General features: G+C 44.4%; 2 protein-coding genes across 2 annotated transcripts; both read left to right on the top strand.

Annotated features, from left to right (window-relative positions):
• The first annotated feature begins 377 nt into the window (after positions 1–377).
• Positions 378–4693, top strand: LOC116268417 (geraniol 8-hydroxylase). Its single transcript, XM_031650068.1, has 2 exons — positions 378–1124; positions 4070–4693. The coding sequence occupies exons 1-2, from the start codon at positions 378–380 to the stop codon at positions 4691–4693; spliced, it is 1371 nt and encodes a 456-aa protein (XP_031505928.1).
• Positions 4694–10598: 5905 nt separating this feature from the next.
• On the top strand, positions 10599–14187 carry LOC116268416 (geraniol 8-hydroxylase). Its single transcript, XM_031650067.1, has 2 exons — positions 10599–11345; positions 13564–14187. The coding sequence occupies exons 1-2, from the start codon at positions 10599–10601 to the stop codon at positions 14185–14187; spliced, it is 1371 nt and encodes a 456-aa protein (XP_031505927.1).
• Positions 14188–14711: the final 524 nt, after the last annotated feature.

Below are 14711 nucleotides of genomic sequence, written 5' to 3'. Positions count from 1 at the left end.
TTTATCTAGTTCACTAACGAAAAGTAAATTTCCAACTTTTGAGAGAGGAAAGAAGACTATAAGGCTAAAACCATAATTCTTTTATGTAAATAAGGGGGAAGAAACTTTTAAGTTTTATAAAGATAGCAACTTGAAAAAAAAGGAGGTACCAAATATGTTACATGCAAGAAGCTATAAATATCCGCTTGAACATCTAATTAATAAGCGAGAGAAGAACCAAAGAAATGGCTGAGCTAAGCACCGATTTGGTTTTGTGGCTCTTTATTCTCCTGCCATTCCTGTATATTTTAAATATGATCCGTTTCCGGAAAACCAGTAAGCTCCCACCGGGTCCGGTGGGTTTTCCGGTGGTCGGGTCCCTTTTTGAACTCGGCAGCATGCCCAATGAGTCTCTCGCTAGACTCTCTGAGATGCATGGTCCGCTCATGGCGCTGCAGCTCGGCTTCATCACCACCGTGGTGGTCTCGTCGGCTGAGATGGCCGAACAGGTGCTCCATAAGCACGACCAGGCGTTTGCGGGCCGAACCGTCAGAGACGTTGTCACCGTGTTCGACTACCACCACCACTCGCTGGTGTTTAGTCAGAACGGGACAAGATGGAGAGAGCTGAGAAGGATCTGCAACATGGAGCTGTTCACGCCCAAGAGACTGGACATATTAGCAGGCGTCCGGCAAGAAAAGGTTCAAGCCCTTCTCCGGCATGTTCACAAGGCCTGTGCGGCCGGTCATTCAGTCGATATCGGCTTGTGTGCGTTTGGAACCACCCTGAACTTGGTGGCAAACACCATCTTTTCCATGGACGTGGTGGATCTCGAGTCGGAGACGGCGGGAGGGTTCAAGAACTTGTTGTGGGAGATTTTAGACCTCAACGCAAAGCCAAAACTTTCCGACTTCTTCCCGGCGCTCAGGTGGGCCGATCCTCAATGTCTGCGGCGTCGAAATACAACTCTTATAAAGCGGTTGTATGATGCGTTTGACCAAGTGATCGACAAGCGCATGGAGTCGGATGCAGCTGCAAAAGGAGGGGAGAAGAAGAAGCATGGTGATTTGTTGGAAGTGCTTGTTGAACTCACCAGGGAGCCAAGCTCAGGGTTCACCAGGGAGAATATCAGGCCTTTGTTAACAGTGAGCTCCCTTTTATTCAACCCAATTCTTCTTTAGTATTATTTTTTTCAAGCCAGGGTTCATAAGCCAATCACATATAGCTTAATAATTTTTTCAAGTAGATTTTATACTGAGTTCGAGCGATTCTGGGAAAGATCTCAAATTTTCAATATGAAAGCATATTATTTTACCGGTTAATTTCTAGGGGTATTTTCAAAATGATCATTTCCATTACCTTCTTCTTACAAGTACGTCAGGTTAACCGCCGTTAAAAAAAGGAAGGACCGAAAGTACGTCAAATGAACCCTTTGCCTTCTTTTAAAGATGGCTCGGGGTAAAGGGCGAGAAAAAGTTAGTGTAGAAAAATAATGGTAGCAAGACATGTGGCTTCATGTTTTATATTTTAGGCAAAGAATAAAGAACGAATTTAGAAAAAACTTAAAAAAAAAACCAAATTAATTGTGTAAAAATAAAAAACAAATGAGGCTAGGATGCACTCAATGTTTCTTTATTTGCATATTAACATCTTCAATTGTATATTAACATCTTCAAATATTTGCTTTGTTATATATATATATATATATATATATATATATATATATATATATATATATATATATATATATATATATATATATATATATATATAAACGAGTGTATCTCTCCAGAATTTTTTTTTTGGCTCTGCGACTGAATGCAAAAAACACTCACATGTGGTGTTTGAGGGTGTAATTAGTGATTCATTTTGCAACTAAAAAGAGATGTGGAAGGGTATGGAAGGAGGAATTGCTTTGGAAACGGCTCTAGTTTTTCATTTGAAACTTAAATTAAGACATATAAGTTTTCCACAAGTTATTGTACTAACCTTACCAACAATACTTATCACGCCTTTGCATCTTCCCCAATAACATGGAATGGTGTGTTCCTGTGGGCCCTCTTGCCACGGAGGTCGGAGTTTGAGTTCGTTTTTTGTCTACACAACTTTTTTTTCTATTCAAGCAAGGGCAATTTTATCATAAATCATACCAGTACAACATATATCATATATAATCAGGTTTGCCTATAACAGGGCAGCTTGTGATTAGGGTTGGGCATCGGCCCATCGGGCCAGAAGCCCAGGCCCGGGCCCAGCCCGCTAAGACCCGGCCCATCGGGCCAGAAGCCCGGGCCTAGGCCCGGCCCGATAATATTGCCGAGTCGGGCCACCAAAAGTCAGGCCTGACCCGGCCCGCCGCGAAGAGGGAGACGAAACGGGAAGGGAGAGCCGGAGAGGGAGGAGAGGGAGACGGGAAGGGAGAGGGGGAGCGGACAGGGAGCAGAGAGGGAGAGGGATAGGGAGACCGGAAGGGAGAGGGAGAGGGGGAGCGGAGAGGGAGGGGAGCGAGCGGGGACAGAGGCGGAGAGGGAGAGGGAAAAGGGAGAGGGAGCAGAGAGGGAGAGGGAGACGGGAAGGGAGAGGGAGCAGAGAGGGAGAGCGAGAGGGGGAGTGGAGAGGGAGGGGAGCGAGCGGGGGATGGAGGCGGAGAGGGAGAGGGAAAAGGGAGAGGGAGAGGGAGAGGGAGACGGGAAGAGAGAGGGAGGGGAGCGAGCACCGGAGGCCGCCCGACCGCCCGAGTGCGGGAGTCGGGCCGGGCCAGGCCACCCTATCAGGCCCGGCCCGGGAGGGTTATCGGGCCCGGGCCAGGTTTTGCCTGGCCCAACCTTACCAAGCCGGGCCTGCCCGGCGGCGGCCCGGCCCGATGCCCAGGCCTACCTATGTTCCCTAGGAATATGTGACGTCCTCCGCAGCAGTGGGCTTTTTGTTTTTTCAAATTTAATCTGAAAAAAAAGTCTTTTTTTTAGTCATGAAGAGTTCAATTGTGGGATTTATGGTCCTTTCATAACAGGGCAGCTTGTGATTAGGGTTGGGCATCGGCCCATCGGGCCAGAAGCCCAGGCCCGGGCCCAGCCCGCTAAGACCCGGCCCATCGGGCCAGAAGCCAGGGCCCAGGCCCGGCCCGATAATATTGCCGAGCCGGGCCACCAAAAGTCAGGCCTGACCCGGCCCGCCGCGAAGAGGGAGACGAAACGGGAAGGGAGAGCCGGAGAGGGAGGAGAGGGAGATGGGAAGGGAGAGGGGGAGCGGACAGGGAGCAGAGAGGGAGAGGGATAGGGAGACCGGAAGGGAGAGGGAGCAGAGAGGGAGAGCGAGAGGGAGGGGAGCGAGCGGGGGATGGAGGCGGAGAGGGAGAGGGAAAAGGGAGAGGGAGAGGGAGAGGGAGACGGGAAGAGAGAGGGAGGGGAGCGAGCACCGGAGGCCGCCCGACCGCCCGAGTGCGGGAGTCGGGCCGGGCCAGGCCACCCTATCAGGCCCGGTCCGGGAGGGTTATCGGGCCCGGGCCAGGTTTTGCCTGGCCCAACCGGACCAAGCCGGGCCTGCCCGGCGGCGGCCCGGCCCGATGCCCAGGCCTACCTATGTTCCCTAGGAATATGTGACGTCCTCCGCAGCAGTGGGCTTTTTGTTTTTTCAAATTTAATCTGAAAAAAAAGTCTTTTTTTAGTCATGAAGAGTTCAATTGTGGGATTTATGGTCCTTTCATACATCGAACATTTTTATTTTCAAGGACTAAACACCCAACTTGTCAGACTAATCCTACTCTGTGGGAGTGGTTGGCATTGAAAATAGCTTGTTACTATTCCTTGCATTTGCTATAAAGATTGGGGCAGGTTAAATATTCATGGAACTGTACAATACATTGTTTCATAAACTAGTTTCAATCTTTAGGGCAGCTTTATAGAACTGTGTAATACATTGTTTTAAAAACCAGCTATAATCTTTTGGGGCATGCAACTTCATGAAAGAGTAACAAGCTGTTACTGTTACTACTGCCAAACAACACCACAAGCTACGTTGTGTTGTCATTCTTCATTACTATTAAATTACAAAGTATTTGACCAAATTAAATGGTCATTGTTTGGTAAATCAGGACGTGTTCATTGGTGGAAGTGACACAACTTCTACCACCATAGAATGGGCCATGACTGAACTGCTTCGACACCCAGACAAGATGTCCATAGCGCAGCTTGAGCTGAAAAGGACCATCGGCTCAGAACGTCATGTGAAGGAGTCTCATATCCAGCACCTCCCTTACTTACAATCACTGGTGAAGGAGACCTTGCGGTTGCACCCGCCTGTTCCTCTTCTTGTTCCACATAGCGCAGATGTAACTACAGAGGTAGCTGGCTTCACCATCCGTAAGAACACCCAAGTTCTTGTCAACGCATGGGCCATCGGCCCTGATCCCGCCAGCTGGGAAAATGCAACATCCTTCTTACCAGAGAGGTTTCTAAATTCTGATGTAAATTTCAAAGGAAAGGATTTTCATTTCATCCCTTTTGGCGCCGGAAGGAGGGACTGCCCCGCCATCCCTTTAGGGGTCCGCATGGTTCATCTGATGTTGGCTTCTCTTCTCCATTCATTTTCATGGAATCTCCCACATGGGATGGGCCCCGAGCAACTGGATGTGAAAGCCAAGTTTGGCTTAACTCTGCAGAAAGCTATACCTCTCAAAGCGTTCCCTTCTCCACGGTCCTTTGATGGCCTGGAATAAGACTTTATGGAAACTTGTTCTGGAAAAACTATTCTAAGTTTAAAATGGGGATGAAAAAACTTTTATGGAATAACTTTTTTAGTATTTGATAGCGTGGAAAATTATTCTAGATTTTCTTTGGTGTTTCATGGAATATGAAGATCGAAATGGTAGAAGAAAGACATTTTTAGCTCAGACTAGTTTTTGTAGTAGAATCTCAATGTAAAGAGTCGTCACCGACTCTCTTGGAAGAGTTGAGGAGACTCAAGAAGCTGTGAACCTCCATTTTAGAATTTGGTGGATTCTTCCACCACCTACTTGTCCTCCCTATAAGTAGGAGTGCTGGCCATTTTGCAAAGCATCAAAATCAAATCTAGTTAGTTGAGTGATGTTGTGTGCTCACTTTGTGAGCTGCGTTCGTGTGTGCCCAAATGCAAGGGCGTTGGGTTTTGGGTATTAACTCACTATGTGAGTTAGTTAAAGTGAGTCCATATACCCTTTCTTTTGTAAGTTTCATTTTAACAAGTAATAGAAGTGTATTATTTAAAATCTCCTTGGTGCATACTTTACATCATGGCTTAGTTAAGTTCACTTTGTGGACTTTGTTGGCTTGTTTAATGACTTTTTACTAAGTCAAGTTTGTCAAGTTTATTATTGAAAATTATTTTGGACATCGAGACTCTGTCACTTTTTCTTTGCATACAACATTCGTGTTTGGGTGTAAGTTATATGTAGGGCCCACATTTTCGCCTACAATTGGTATTAGAGCATGTTCAGTTTAAGGGTCAATTTAGCAGTGAAATTTATTGAGCTAATTATATTATGAGATTATAGCGGCATTAGCGGTTGCACTAAATAATATTGGAAAACTTAACAATAGCAATTATGATTATTGGAAATCTTGCTTGTAGTCGTATTGAGAAGAATTATGTGAGATAGTATTGCGATCAGATACAAATATTCCTGTTGACGAGGAAGCTAAGAAGAAATGGATGATCAAAGCAAGAAAAACTCTATTTGCAATTAAGGTATCAGTTGAAAAAGATTTATTAGAATTTATACGTGATGCTAAGAGTTCTAAAGAAGCATGAGATGCTTTTTCAATGTTATTTTCTTGAGCTAACGATGTCCACCTACAACTATTAGAAAATGAATTAGTTACATTAACTAAGGTACCGTTTGATAGATGGGTAGATTTTTGCATGGTAAATTTACCATGAAAAAAACTTCTGGAAGAATATACGGAAGGATAAAATTCGATTTTTCCATTGTGAGACCATGTTTGATGGTATGAAAGTTTTTTTCCGTTCAAAAATTAACTACGTTTGGTGCAACAGAGCTGTTGCACCACGTAGCCAACATGATAATAAAAGCTATCTCCAAAGAGGTCCATCTCGAGTGCTAAAAGCTACTTATAAAGTTGGTCTAAAAGAAGCAAGGTCGATTAAAATGACATTATTAGTAATAACCATGGCAATGTTTCAATCTGGACTCATTACAAGAAGCACAACAGCAAACACAGAATTGCAACTTTAAAAGTATACAGACTCAAATATACCACATAGCAGAAAACCTGCGAAGATTTTTTTTATGCTATCTTCTGTGGTAGTTACACTTCTTTAGAAGTTTCACGTTTATGTTTATCAGGAACACCTACTGGTAGTCGTACAGACATAGATGCAGGAGACTGCATGTGCAACCTACACAAGAACAAATAAGATCGTTAAATATGTATCCAAAAAATTCATCATAATGCCAAGATTGTAGAAATTTCATATGCTTACCAGTAGAAAAAAGGTTGACCATGTTTGTTGATCAATGAAGAGGTAATACTCTACATTCAGATTCATATTAGCAAGTTTTGTTACAATCTGATCAATCTACTTTTAGGGAAAAAAAAAGATGGTAAAATAATATAAAAGAAGAATCTTACGTGGACATAATAAAATGAGGATGTGATATCCCTGTTGACGACAAACTTACCATAGTCACCATAATTTTTCTTACTTTTGTACAATTCCTGCACTCCTAAATTACAAAGTGAGGTGAAACAGAAGCAACAAGGAAAAGAAAGGCCATCCCTTTTCTGCTTCAGATTATGAACAATTTCATTTTCTGATCACTCTCATTAGGGAGATTGGTCACCTTCCAAACGACCCCAAACGACTGAAGGATCGCTAAGATCAAGAATAAAACTTGACCTAACGCTTCAATCGCATCTTGTTCTCTTTCTCACCTATTCTTAAAGAAAAAAAAAATCATAGCCGCAAAGGTATGCTGCAAAATTCATCATCATTGAAAGGAAAACTTGGCATCCACCATTGAAAGGGAGACATAGTGCGTGCAGCCAACATACAAAGGGAGAGGGAGAGAGACAGAATAGAGATGGCACAAGAGAGAGACGGATAAGGATCTTATCTGTGAAGAAATAGAATCACTCCGCCAGCTGTTCTGTGATGAGAAAGAGAATCGAAGGAGAAGAGAAAGACGCGGTGCTGATCTACTCTCGATGGACCCTCGCTCATCTGTGGGAGAAGGAAGAGGCGGTGGCCACAGGGAAATGATGTGGTGAAGAGAAGAAGCCCTAATGGGCAAAAATGAAATCCCTGAAAAAAAGTCAGCCAGGTCCAACTTTTTTCTAGGGTAAATTTTCCCTGGTCGAACGTTTTTGGTAGACATTTTTCACTTGTGTTTGTTGATACCAGTTGAAGCCATACAAAAAGAAAAAATCAGGAGGATAAGGATTTAATGGTTACACCAATTAACGAAGAAGTCGCTCGGCCATCTTTGTTAAGTGATTTGGCTTGCTCCTGAGGTGGCCGCCACCAGTCTCTCTCTTCGTTGATGTTAAGTTAGGTAGTGTTTGATGGCCAGAAATATGTTTTTAGAAAGAAGTTTCCAAAAATTTATTTCTGGAATTGGTTTTTGAGAAATAAAATTTTACATTTCTAAAACATTGTTGTGTTTGTTAACTTTGAATTATTTTTCTGAAAACAAATTTCTGAATTTGATGGCGATGGAGGAAGAATCGGAAGAAATGGAAAAGCCTCCTTTCCTTCTTCCGCCTCCTTCCTTTCTTCCGCCTCCACGTCCTTCCCTCCTCCCTCCTTCCCTTTCTTCCTCCTCCCTTCTTCCTCCTTCCCTTTCTTCTGCCTCCGCCTCCTTCCCCTTTCCTCCTCCCTCCTTCCTCCTTTCCTTTCTTCCTTCTGCCTCCTTCCCCTTTCCTCCTCCCTCCGCCTCCGCCTCCTTCCCCTTTCCTCCTCCCCTTCTTCTACCTCTGCCTCCTTCCTCTTTCCTCCTCCCTTTCTTCCACCTCTGCTTCCTTCCTCTTTCCTCCTCCCTCCTTTCTCCTTTCCTTTCTTCCTCCTCCCTCCCCTTTCTCCTTTCCTTTCTTCCTCCTCCCTCCTTCCCCTTTCATCCTCCCTCCTTCCTCCTTTCCTTTCTTCCTCCTCCCTCCTTCCCCTTTCATCCTCCCTCCTTCCTCCTTTCCTTTCTTCCTCCTCCCTCCTTCCTCCTTTCCCTTCTTCCTTCCACAATCGTGCCGAGCGGCTCCAAAAAAAATTCTGAAAATATGTTTTCGATTTTCAGATTAACGGTAAAAAAAAAATTACTGTGTTTGATAAACAGAAAACTCTTGCAAAATTTAAATTTTATTTTCTGAGCTAGAGGAAAATTCTTGACCACTAACATAATCAAAATGAGTGACCCGACGAGCTGCCTCTTAAATCCGACGAGTCCCAAATACTTATGAATAAAAAAACCGCGCCGGGTGGCGGGGGACGCTTGGAGGTGGGGTTTCAAAACAGCGGTAATGCAAGGTTGCTTTATTTATGGTTTTTGAGTCCATCTTGATTTTCAAAACGATATCCAAATTTTCAGGAATTTCCTTGACATACCGCATATCTTTCAAAAATCTAGAAAACAATATTAAGTCTATAAAATATTACAAGAAAAACCTACTACTTTAAACAAAATTATAAATAATGTTTTTCATTCCCCTTCCAACAAACTAAGGAATGATCCTCCCATAAACAAGAATTCATTGGCGCGTTTGATGCCCTGGAAATTTAATGTAGCAGTAGAAAAAAAATTCAAAATTTTAAAATTTTTTCTCTTCATCAAACTTAGAATTTTTTTTTTACCGTTAAAAGTGAAAATGGAAAAATATTTCTGAAAAATTTTTTTTGACCGTTGGGAGGAAGAAGGGACGCTGAGGAAGGGAAGGAGGAGGAGGAAGGGAAGGAGGGAGGAGGAAGAAAGAGGAAGGGAAGGAGGGAAGAGGGAGGAGGAAGAAGGGGAGGAGGGCACAGCGAGGAGGGAAGGAGAAGAGGGGAAGAGGGCACGGCGAGGAAGGAAGGAGAAGAGGAGGGAAGGAGAAGAGGGGACGGCGAGGAGAAGAGGGGAAGAAGGGGAAGAGGGGAAGAGGGCACGGCGAGGAGGGAAGGAGAAGAGGAGAAGAAGAGGAGGGAAGGAGAAGAGGGGACGGCGAGGAGGGAAGGAGAAGAGGGGAAGAAGGGGAAGAAAAATGATAGGAGGGGAAGAAGGGGAAGAAAAATGATAGGAGGGGAAGAGGGGAAGAAGGAGAAGAGGGAAGGAGAAGTGGGGAAGAAGGGGAGGAGGGCACAGCGAGGCCACCTCCGACGCCGCCGCCGATGGCACCGCCTGATGCCCATCATCCACAAAATCCTCCCTCCTTCCCTTCCTTTCTTCTTCCTCCTCCTCCCTTCCCTTCCCTTCTTCCTCCTTCCTCCTCCTCCTCCCTCCTTCCCTTCCCTTCCCTTCTTCCTCCTCCTCCTCCTCCTTCCCTTCCCTTCCCTTCCCTTCTTCCTCCTCCTCCTCCTTCCCTTCCCATCCCTTCTTCCTCCTCCTCCTCCTTCCCTTCCCTTCCCTTCTTCCTCCTCCTCCTCCTTCCCTTCCCTTCTTTCACTTCTGCCAAAAGACGAAATTTCTTTCCAAAAAATATTTCCTACTTAACAAACACAAGCTTGTTTTGGAAATATAGAAATTTTTTTCCTATTTCTCAATTCCAAAAATATATTTCTGGAAATTTTTTTCAGTTTCCATGCTTTCCAGCCATCAAACGGCCCCTTAAAGTGAACATGACATAGAAAGGAAAGTTATGAGAATTTATGAGGTTGGCACTTGGCAGCTTTGAACTTAGAGAAAATTTTATAAACTTTACTCGTAATATCAGAAAACCCAAAAATATATGATAGACAAAGTTTAATATTGGGATTTCCACATCTTTTTAGAATCGAATCACACACAGATTTTTCATTCCCCAGCTCTCCTTCATTAAAAAAAAGGTTGACATCTGTAAATGCCAACTACCGGCAGAGAACCACGTGCAGGGTAGTTGGAGATCCAAAGTTAACTGGATTTAATTTTTGTTCTTCTTTCAAGGTTTTAAACGTGATATATTAGCATCGCGCTTCATTATCGGGAAATCAAACCATTTTTCATCCCCTTAACAGATGTGCCATTTATAAATTTTTGTGACTAATGAAATTTTAAAAATTTTAAATAGTTGGTATTTTTTTCTAATAAGATTTTATCTAGTTCACTAACGAAAAGTAAATTTCCAACTTTTGAGAGAGGAAAGAAGACTATAAGGCTAAAACCATAATTCTTTTATGTAAATAAGGGGGAAGAAACTTTTAAGTTTTATAAAGATCGCAACTTGAAAAAAAAGGAGGTACCAAATATGTTACATGCAAGAAGCTATAAATATCCGCTTGAACATCTAATTAATAAGCGATAGAAGAACCAAAGAAATGGCTGAGCTAAGCACCGATTTGGTTTTGTGGCTCTTTATTCTCCTGCCATTCCTGTATATTTTAAATATGATCCGTTTCCGGAAAACCAGTAAGCTCCCACCGGGTCCGGTGGTTTTCCGGTGGTCGGGTCCCTTTTTGAACTCGGCAGCATGCCCAATGAGTCTCTCGCTAGACTCTCTGAGATGCATGGTCCGCTCATGGCGCTGCAGCTCGGCTTCATCACCACCGTGGTGGTCTCGTCGGCTGAGATGGCCGAACAGGTGCTCCATAAGCACGACCAGGCGTTTGCGGGCCGAACCGTCAGAGACGTTGTCACCGTGTTCGACTACCACCACCACTCGCTGGTGTTTAGTCAGAACGGGACAAGATGGAGAGAGCTGAGAAGGATCTGCAACATGGAGCTGTTCACGCCCAAGAGACTGGACATATTAGCAGGCGTCCGGCAAGAAAAGGTTCAAGCCCTTCTCCGGCATGTTCACAAGGCCTGTGCGGCCGGTCATTCAGTCGATATCGGCTTGTGTGCGTTTGGAACCACCCTGAACTTGGTGGCAAACACCATCTTTTCCAAGGACGTGGTGGATCTCGAGTCGGAGTCGGCGGGAGGGTTCAAGAACTTGTTGTGGGAGATTTTAGACCTCAACGCAAAGCCAAACCTTTCCGACTTCTTCCCGGCGCTCAGGTGGGCCGATCCTCAATGTCTGCGGCGTCGAAATACAACTCTTATAAAGCGGTTGTATGATGCGTTTGACCAAGTGATCGACAAGCGCATGGAGTCGGATGCAGCTGCAAAAGGAGGGGAGAAGAAGAAGCATGGTGATTTGTTGGAAGTGCTTGTTGAACTCACCAGGGAGCCAAGCTCAGGGTTCACCAGGGAGAATATCAGGCCTTTGTTAACAGTGAGCTCCCTTTTATTCAACCCAATTCTTCTTTAGTATTATTTTTTTCAAGCCAGGGTTCATAAGCCAATCACATATAGCTTAATAATTTTTTTCAAGTAGATTTTATACTGAGTTCGAGCGATTCTGGGAAAGATCTCAAATTTTCAATATGAAAGCATATTATTTTACCGGTTAATTTCTAGGGGTATTTTCAAAATGATCATTTCCATTACCTTCTTCTTACAAGTACGTCAGGTTAACCGCCGTTAAAAAAAGGAAGGACCGAAAGTACGTCAAAAGAACCCTTTGCCTTCTTTTAAAGATGGCTCGGGGTAAAGGGCGAGAAAAAGTTAGTGTAGAAAAATAATGGTAGCAAGACATGTGGCTTCATGTTTTATATTTTAGGCAAAGAATAAAGAACGAATTAAGAAAAAACTTAAAAAAAAAACCAAATTAATTGTGTAAAAATAAAAAACAAATGAGGCTAGGATGCACTCAATGTTTCTTTATTTGTATATTAACATCTTCAATTGTATATTAACATCTTCAAATATTTGCTTTGTTATATATATATATATATATATATATAATATATATATATATATATATATATATATAAACGAGTGTATCTCTCCAGAATTTTTTTTTTGGCTCTGCGACTGAATGCAAAAAACACTCACATGTGGTGTTTGAGGGTGTAATTAGTGATTCATTTTGCAACTAAAAAGAGATGTGGAAGGGTATGGAAGGAGGAATTGCTTTGGAAACGGCTCTAGTTTTTCATTTGAAACTTAAATTAAGACATATAAGTTTTCCACAAGTTATTGTACTAACCTTACCAACAATACTTATCACGCCTTTGCATCTTCCCCAATAACATGGAATGGCGTGTTCCTGTGGGCCCTCTTGCCACGGAGGTCGGAGTTTGAGTTCGTTTTTTGTCTACACAACTTTTTTTTCTATTCAAGCAAGGGCAATTTTATCATAAACCATACCAGTACAACATATATCATATATAATCAGGTTTGCCTATAACAGGGCAGCTTGTGATTAGGGTTGGGCATCGGCCCATCGGGCCAGAAGCCCAGGCCCGGGCCCAGCCCGCTAAGACCCGGCCCATCGGGCCAGAAGCCCGGGCCCAGGCCCGGCCCGATAATATTGCCGGGCCGGGCCACCAAAAGTCAGGCCTGACCCGGCCCGCCGCGAAGAGGGAGACGAAACGGGAAGGGAGAGCCGGAGAGGGGGAGCGGAGAGGGAGGAGAGGGAGACGGGAAGGGAGAGGGGGAGCGGACAGGGAGCAGAGAGGGAGAGGGATAGGGAGACCGGAAGGGAGAGGGAGAGGGGGAGCAGAGAGGGAGGGGAGCGAGCGGGGGACAGAGGCGGAGAGGGAGAGGGAGCAGAGAGGGAGAGGGAGACGGGAAGGGAGAGGGAGCAGAGAGGGAGAGCGAGAGGAGGAGTGGAGAGGGAGGGGAGCGAGCGGGGGATGGAGGCGGAGAGGGAGAGGGAAAAGGGAGAGGGAGAGGGAGAGGGAGACGGGAAGAGAGAGGGAGGGGAGCGAGCACCGGAGGCCGCCCGACCGCCCGAGTGCGGGAGTCGGGCCGGGCCAGGCCACCCTATCAGGCCCGGTCCGGGAGGGTTATCGGGCCCGGGCCAGGTTTTGCCTGGCCCAACCGGACCAAGCCGGGCCTGCCCGGCGGCGGCCCGGCCCGATGCCCAGGCCTACCTATGTTCCCTAGGAATATGTGACGTCCTCCGCAGCAGTGGGCTTTTTGTTTTTTCAAATTTAATCTGAAAAAAACGTCTTTTTTTTAGTCATGAAGAGTTCAATTGTGGGATTTATGGCCTTTCATACATCGAACATTTTTATTTTCAAGGACTAAACACCCAACTTGTCAGACTAATCCTACTCTGTGGGAGTGGTTGGCATTGAAAATAGCTTGTTACTATTCCTTGCATTTGCTATAAAGATTGGGGCAGGTTAAATATTCATGGAACTGTACAATACATTGTTTCATAAACTAGTTTCAATCTTTAGGGCAGCTTTATAGAACTGTGTAATACATTGTTTTAAAAACCAGCTATAATCTTTTGGGGCATGCAACTTCATGAAAGAGTAACAAGCTGTATTGTTACTACTGCCAGACAACACCACAAGCTACGTTGTGTTGTCATTCTTCATTACTATTAAATTACAAAGTATTTGACCAAATTAAACGGTCATTGTTTGGTAAATCAGGACGTGTTCATTGGTGGAAGTGACACAACTTCTACCACCATAGAATGGGCCATGACTGAACTGCTTCGACACCCAGACAAGATGTCCATAGCGCAGCTTGAGCTGAAAAGGACCATCGGCTCAGAACGTCATGTGAAGGAGTCTCATATCCAGCACCTCCCTTACTTACAATCACTGGTGAAGGAGACCTTGCGGTTGCACCCGCCTGTTCCTCTTCTCGTTCCACATAGCGCAGATGTAACTACAGAGGTAGCTGGCTTCACCATCCGTAAGAACACCCAAGTTCTTGTCAACGCATGGGCCATCGGCCCTGATCCCGCCAGCTGGGAAAATGCAACATCCTTCTTACCAGAGAGGTTTCTAAATTCTGATGTAAATTTCAAAGGAAAGGATTTTCATTTCATCCCTTTTGGCGCCGGAAGGAGGGACTGCCCCGCCATCCCTTTAGGGGTCCGCATGGTTCATCTGATGTTGGCTTCTCTTCTCCATTCATTTTCATGGAATCTCCCACATGGGATGGGCCCCGAGCAACTGGATGTGAAAGCCAAGTTTGGCTTAACTCTGCAGAAAGCTATACCTCTCAAAGCGTTCCCTTCTCCACGGTCCTTTGATGGCCTGGAATAAGACTTTATGGAAACTTGTTCTGGAAAAACTATTATAAGTTTAAAATGGGGATGAAAAAACTTTTATGGAATAACTTTTTTAGTATTTGATAGCGTGGAAAATTATTCTAGATTTTCTTTGGTGTTTCATGGAATATGAAGATCGAAATGGTAGAAGAAAGACATTTTTAGCTCAGACTAGTTTTTGTAGCAGAATCTCAATGTAAAGAGTCGTCACCGACTCTCTTGGAAGAGTTGAGGAGACTCAAGAAGCTGTGAACCTCCATTTTAGAATTTGGTGGATTCTTCCACCACCGACTTGTCCTCCCTATAAGTAGGAGTGCTGGCCATTTTGCAAAGCATCAAAATCAAATCTAGTTAGTTGAGTGATGTTGTGTGCTCACTTTGTGAGCTGCGTTCGTGTGTGCCCAAATGCAAGGGCGTTGGGTTTTTGGGTATTAACTCACTATGTGAGTTAGTTAAAGTGAGTCCATATACCCTTTCTTTTGTAAGTTTCATTTTAACAAGTAATAGAAGTGTATTATT

The sequence above is a fragment of the Nymphaea colorata genome, unplaced genomic scaffold (genome assembly GCF_008831285.2).
Source record: "Nymphaea colorata isolate Beijing-Zhang1983 unplaced genomic scaffold, ASM883128v2 scaffold0272, whole genome shotgun sequence".
NCBI lineage: Eukaryota > Viridiplantae > Streptophyta > Magnoliopsida > Nymphaeales > Nymphaeaceae > Nymphaea > Nymphaea colorata.
Note: the sequence above shows the minus strand (reverse complement) of the source record. Positions and strands in the feature narration are given on the sequence as shown.

Excerpts from the sequence above, each read along its gene's own strand:
- LOC116268417 (XM_031650068.1), top strand. The coding sequence starts at position 378 with ATGCCCAATGAGTCTCTCGCTAGACTCTCTGAGATGCATGGTCCGCTC. Across the intron at positions 1,125-4,069 it reads ATATCAGGCCTTTGTTAACA|GACGTGTTCATTGGTGGAAG; the intron begins GTGAGCTCCCTT and ends TTGGTAAATCAG.
- LOC116268416 (XM_031650067.1), top strand. The coding sequence starts at position 10,599 with ATGCCCAATGAGTCTCTCGCTAGACTCTCTGAGATGCATGGTCCGCTC. Across the intron at positions 11,346-13,563 it reads ATATCAGGCCTTTGTTAACA|GACGTGTTCATTGGTGGAAG; the intron begins GTGAGCTCCCTT and ends TTGGTAAATCAG.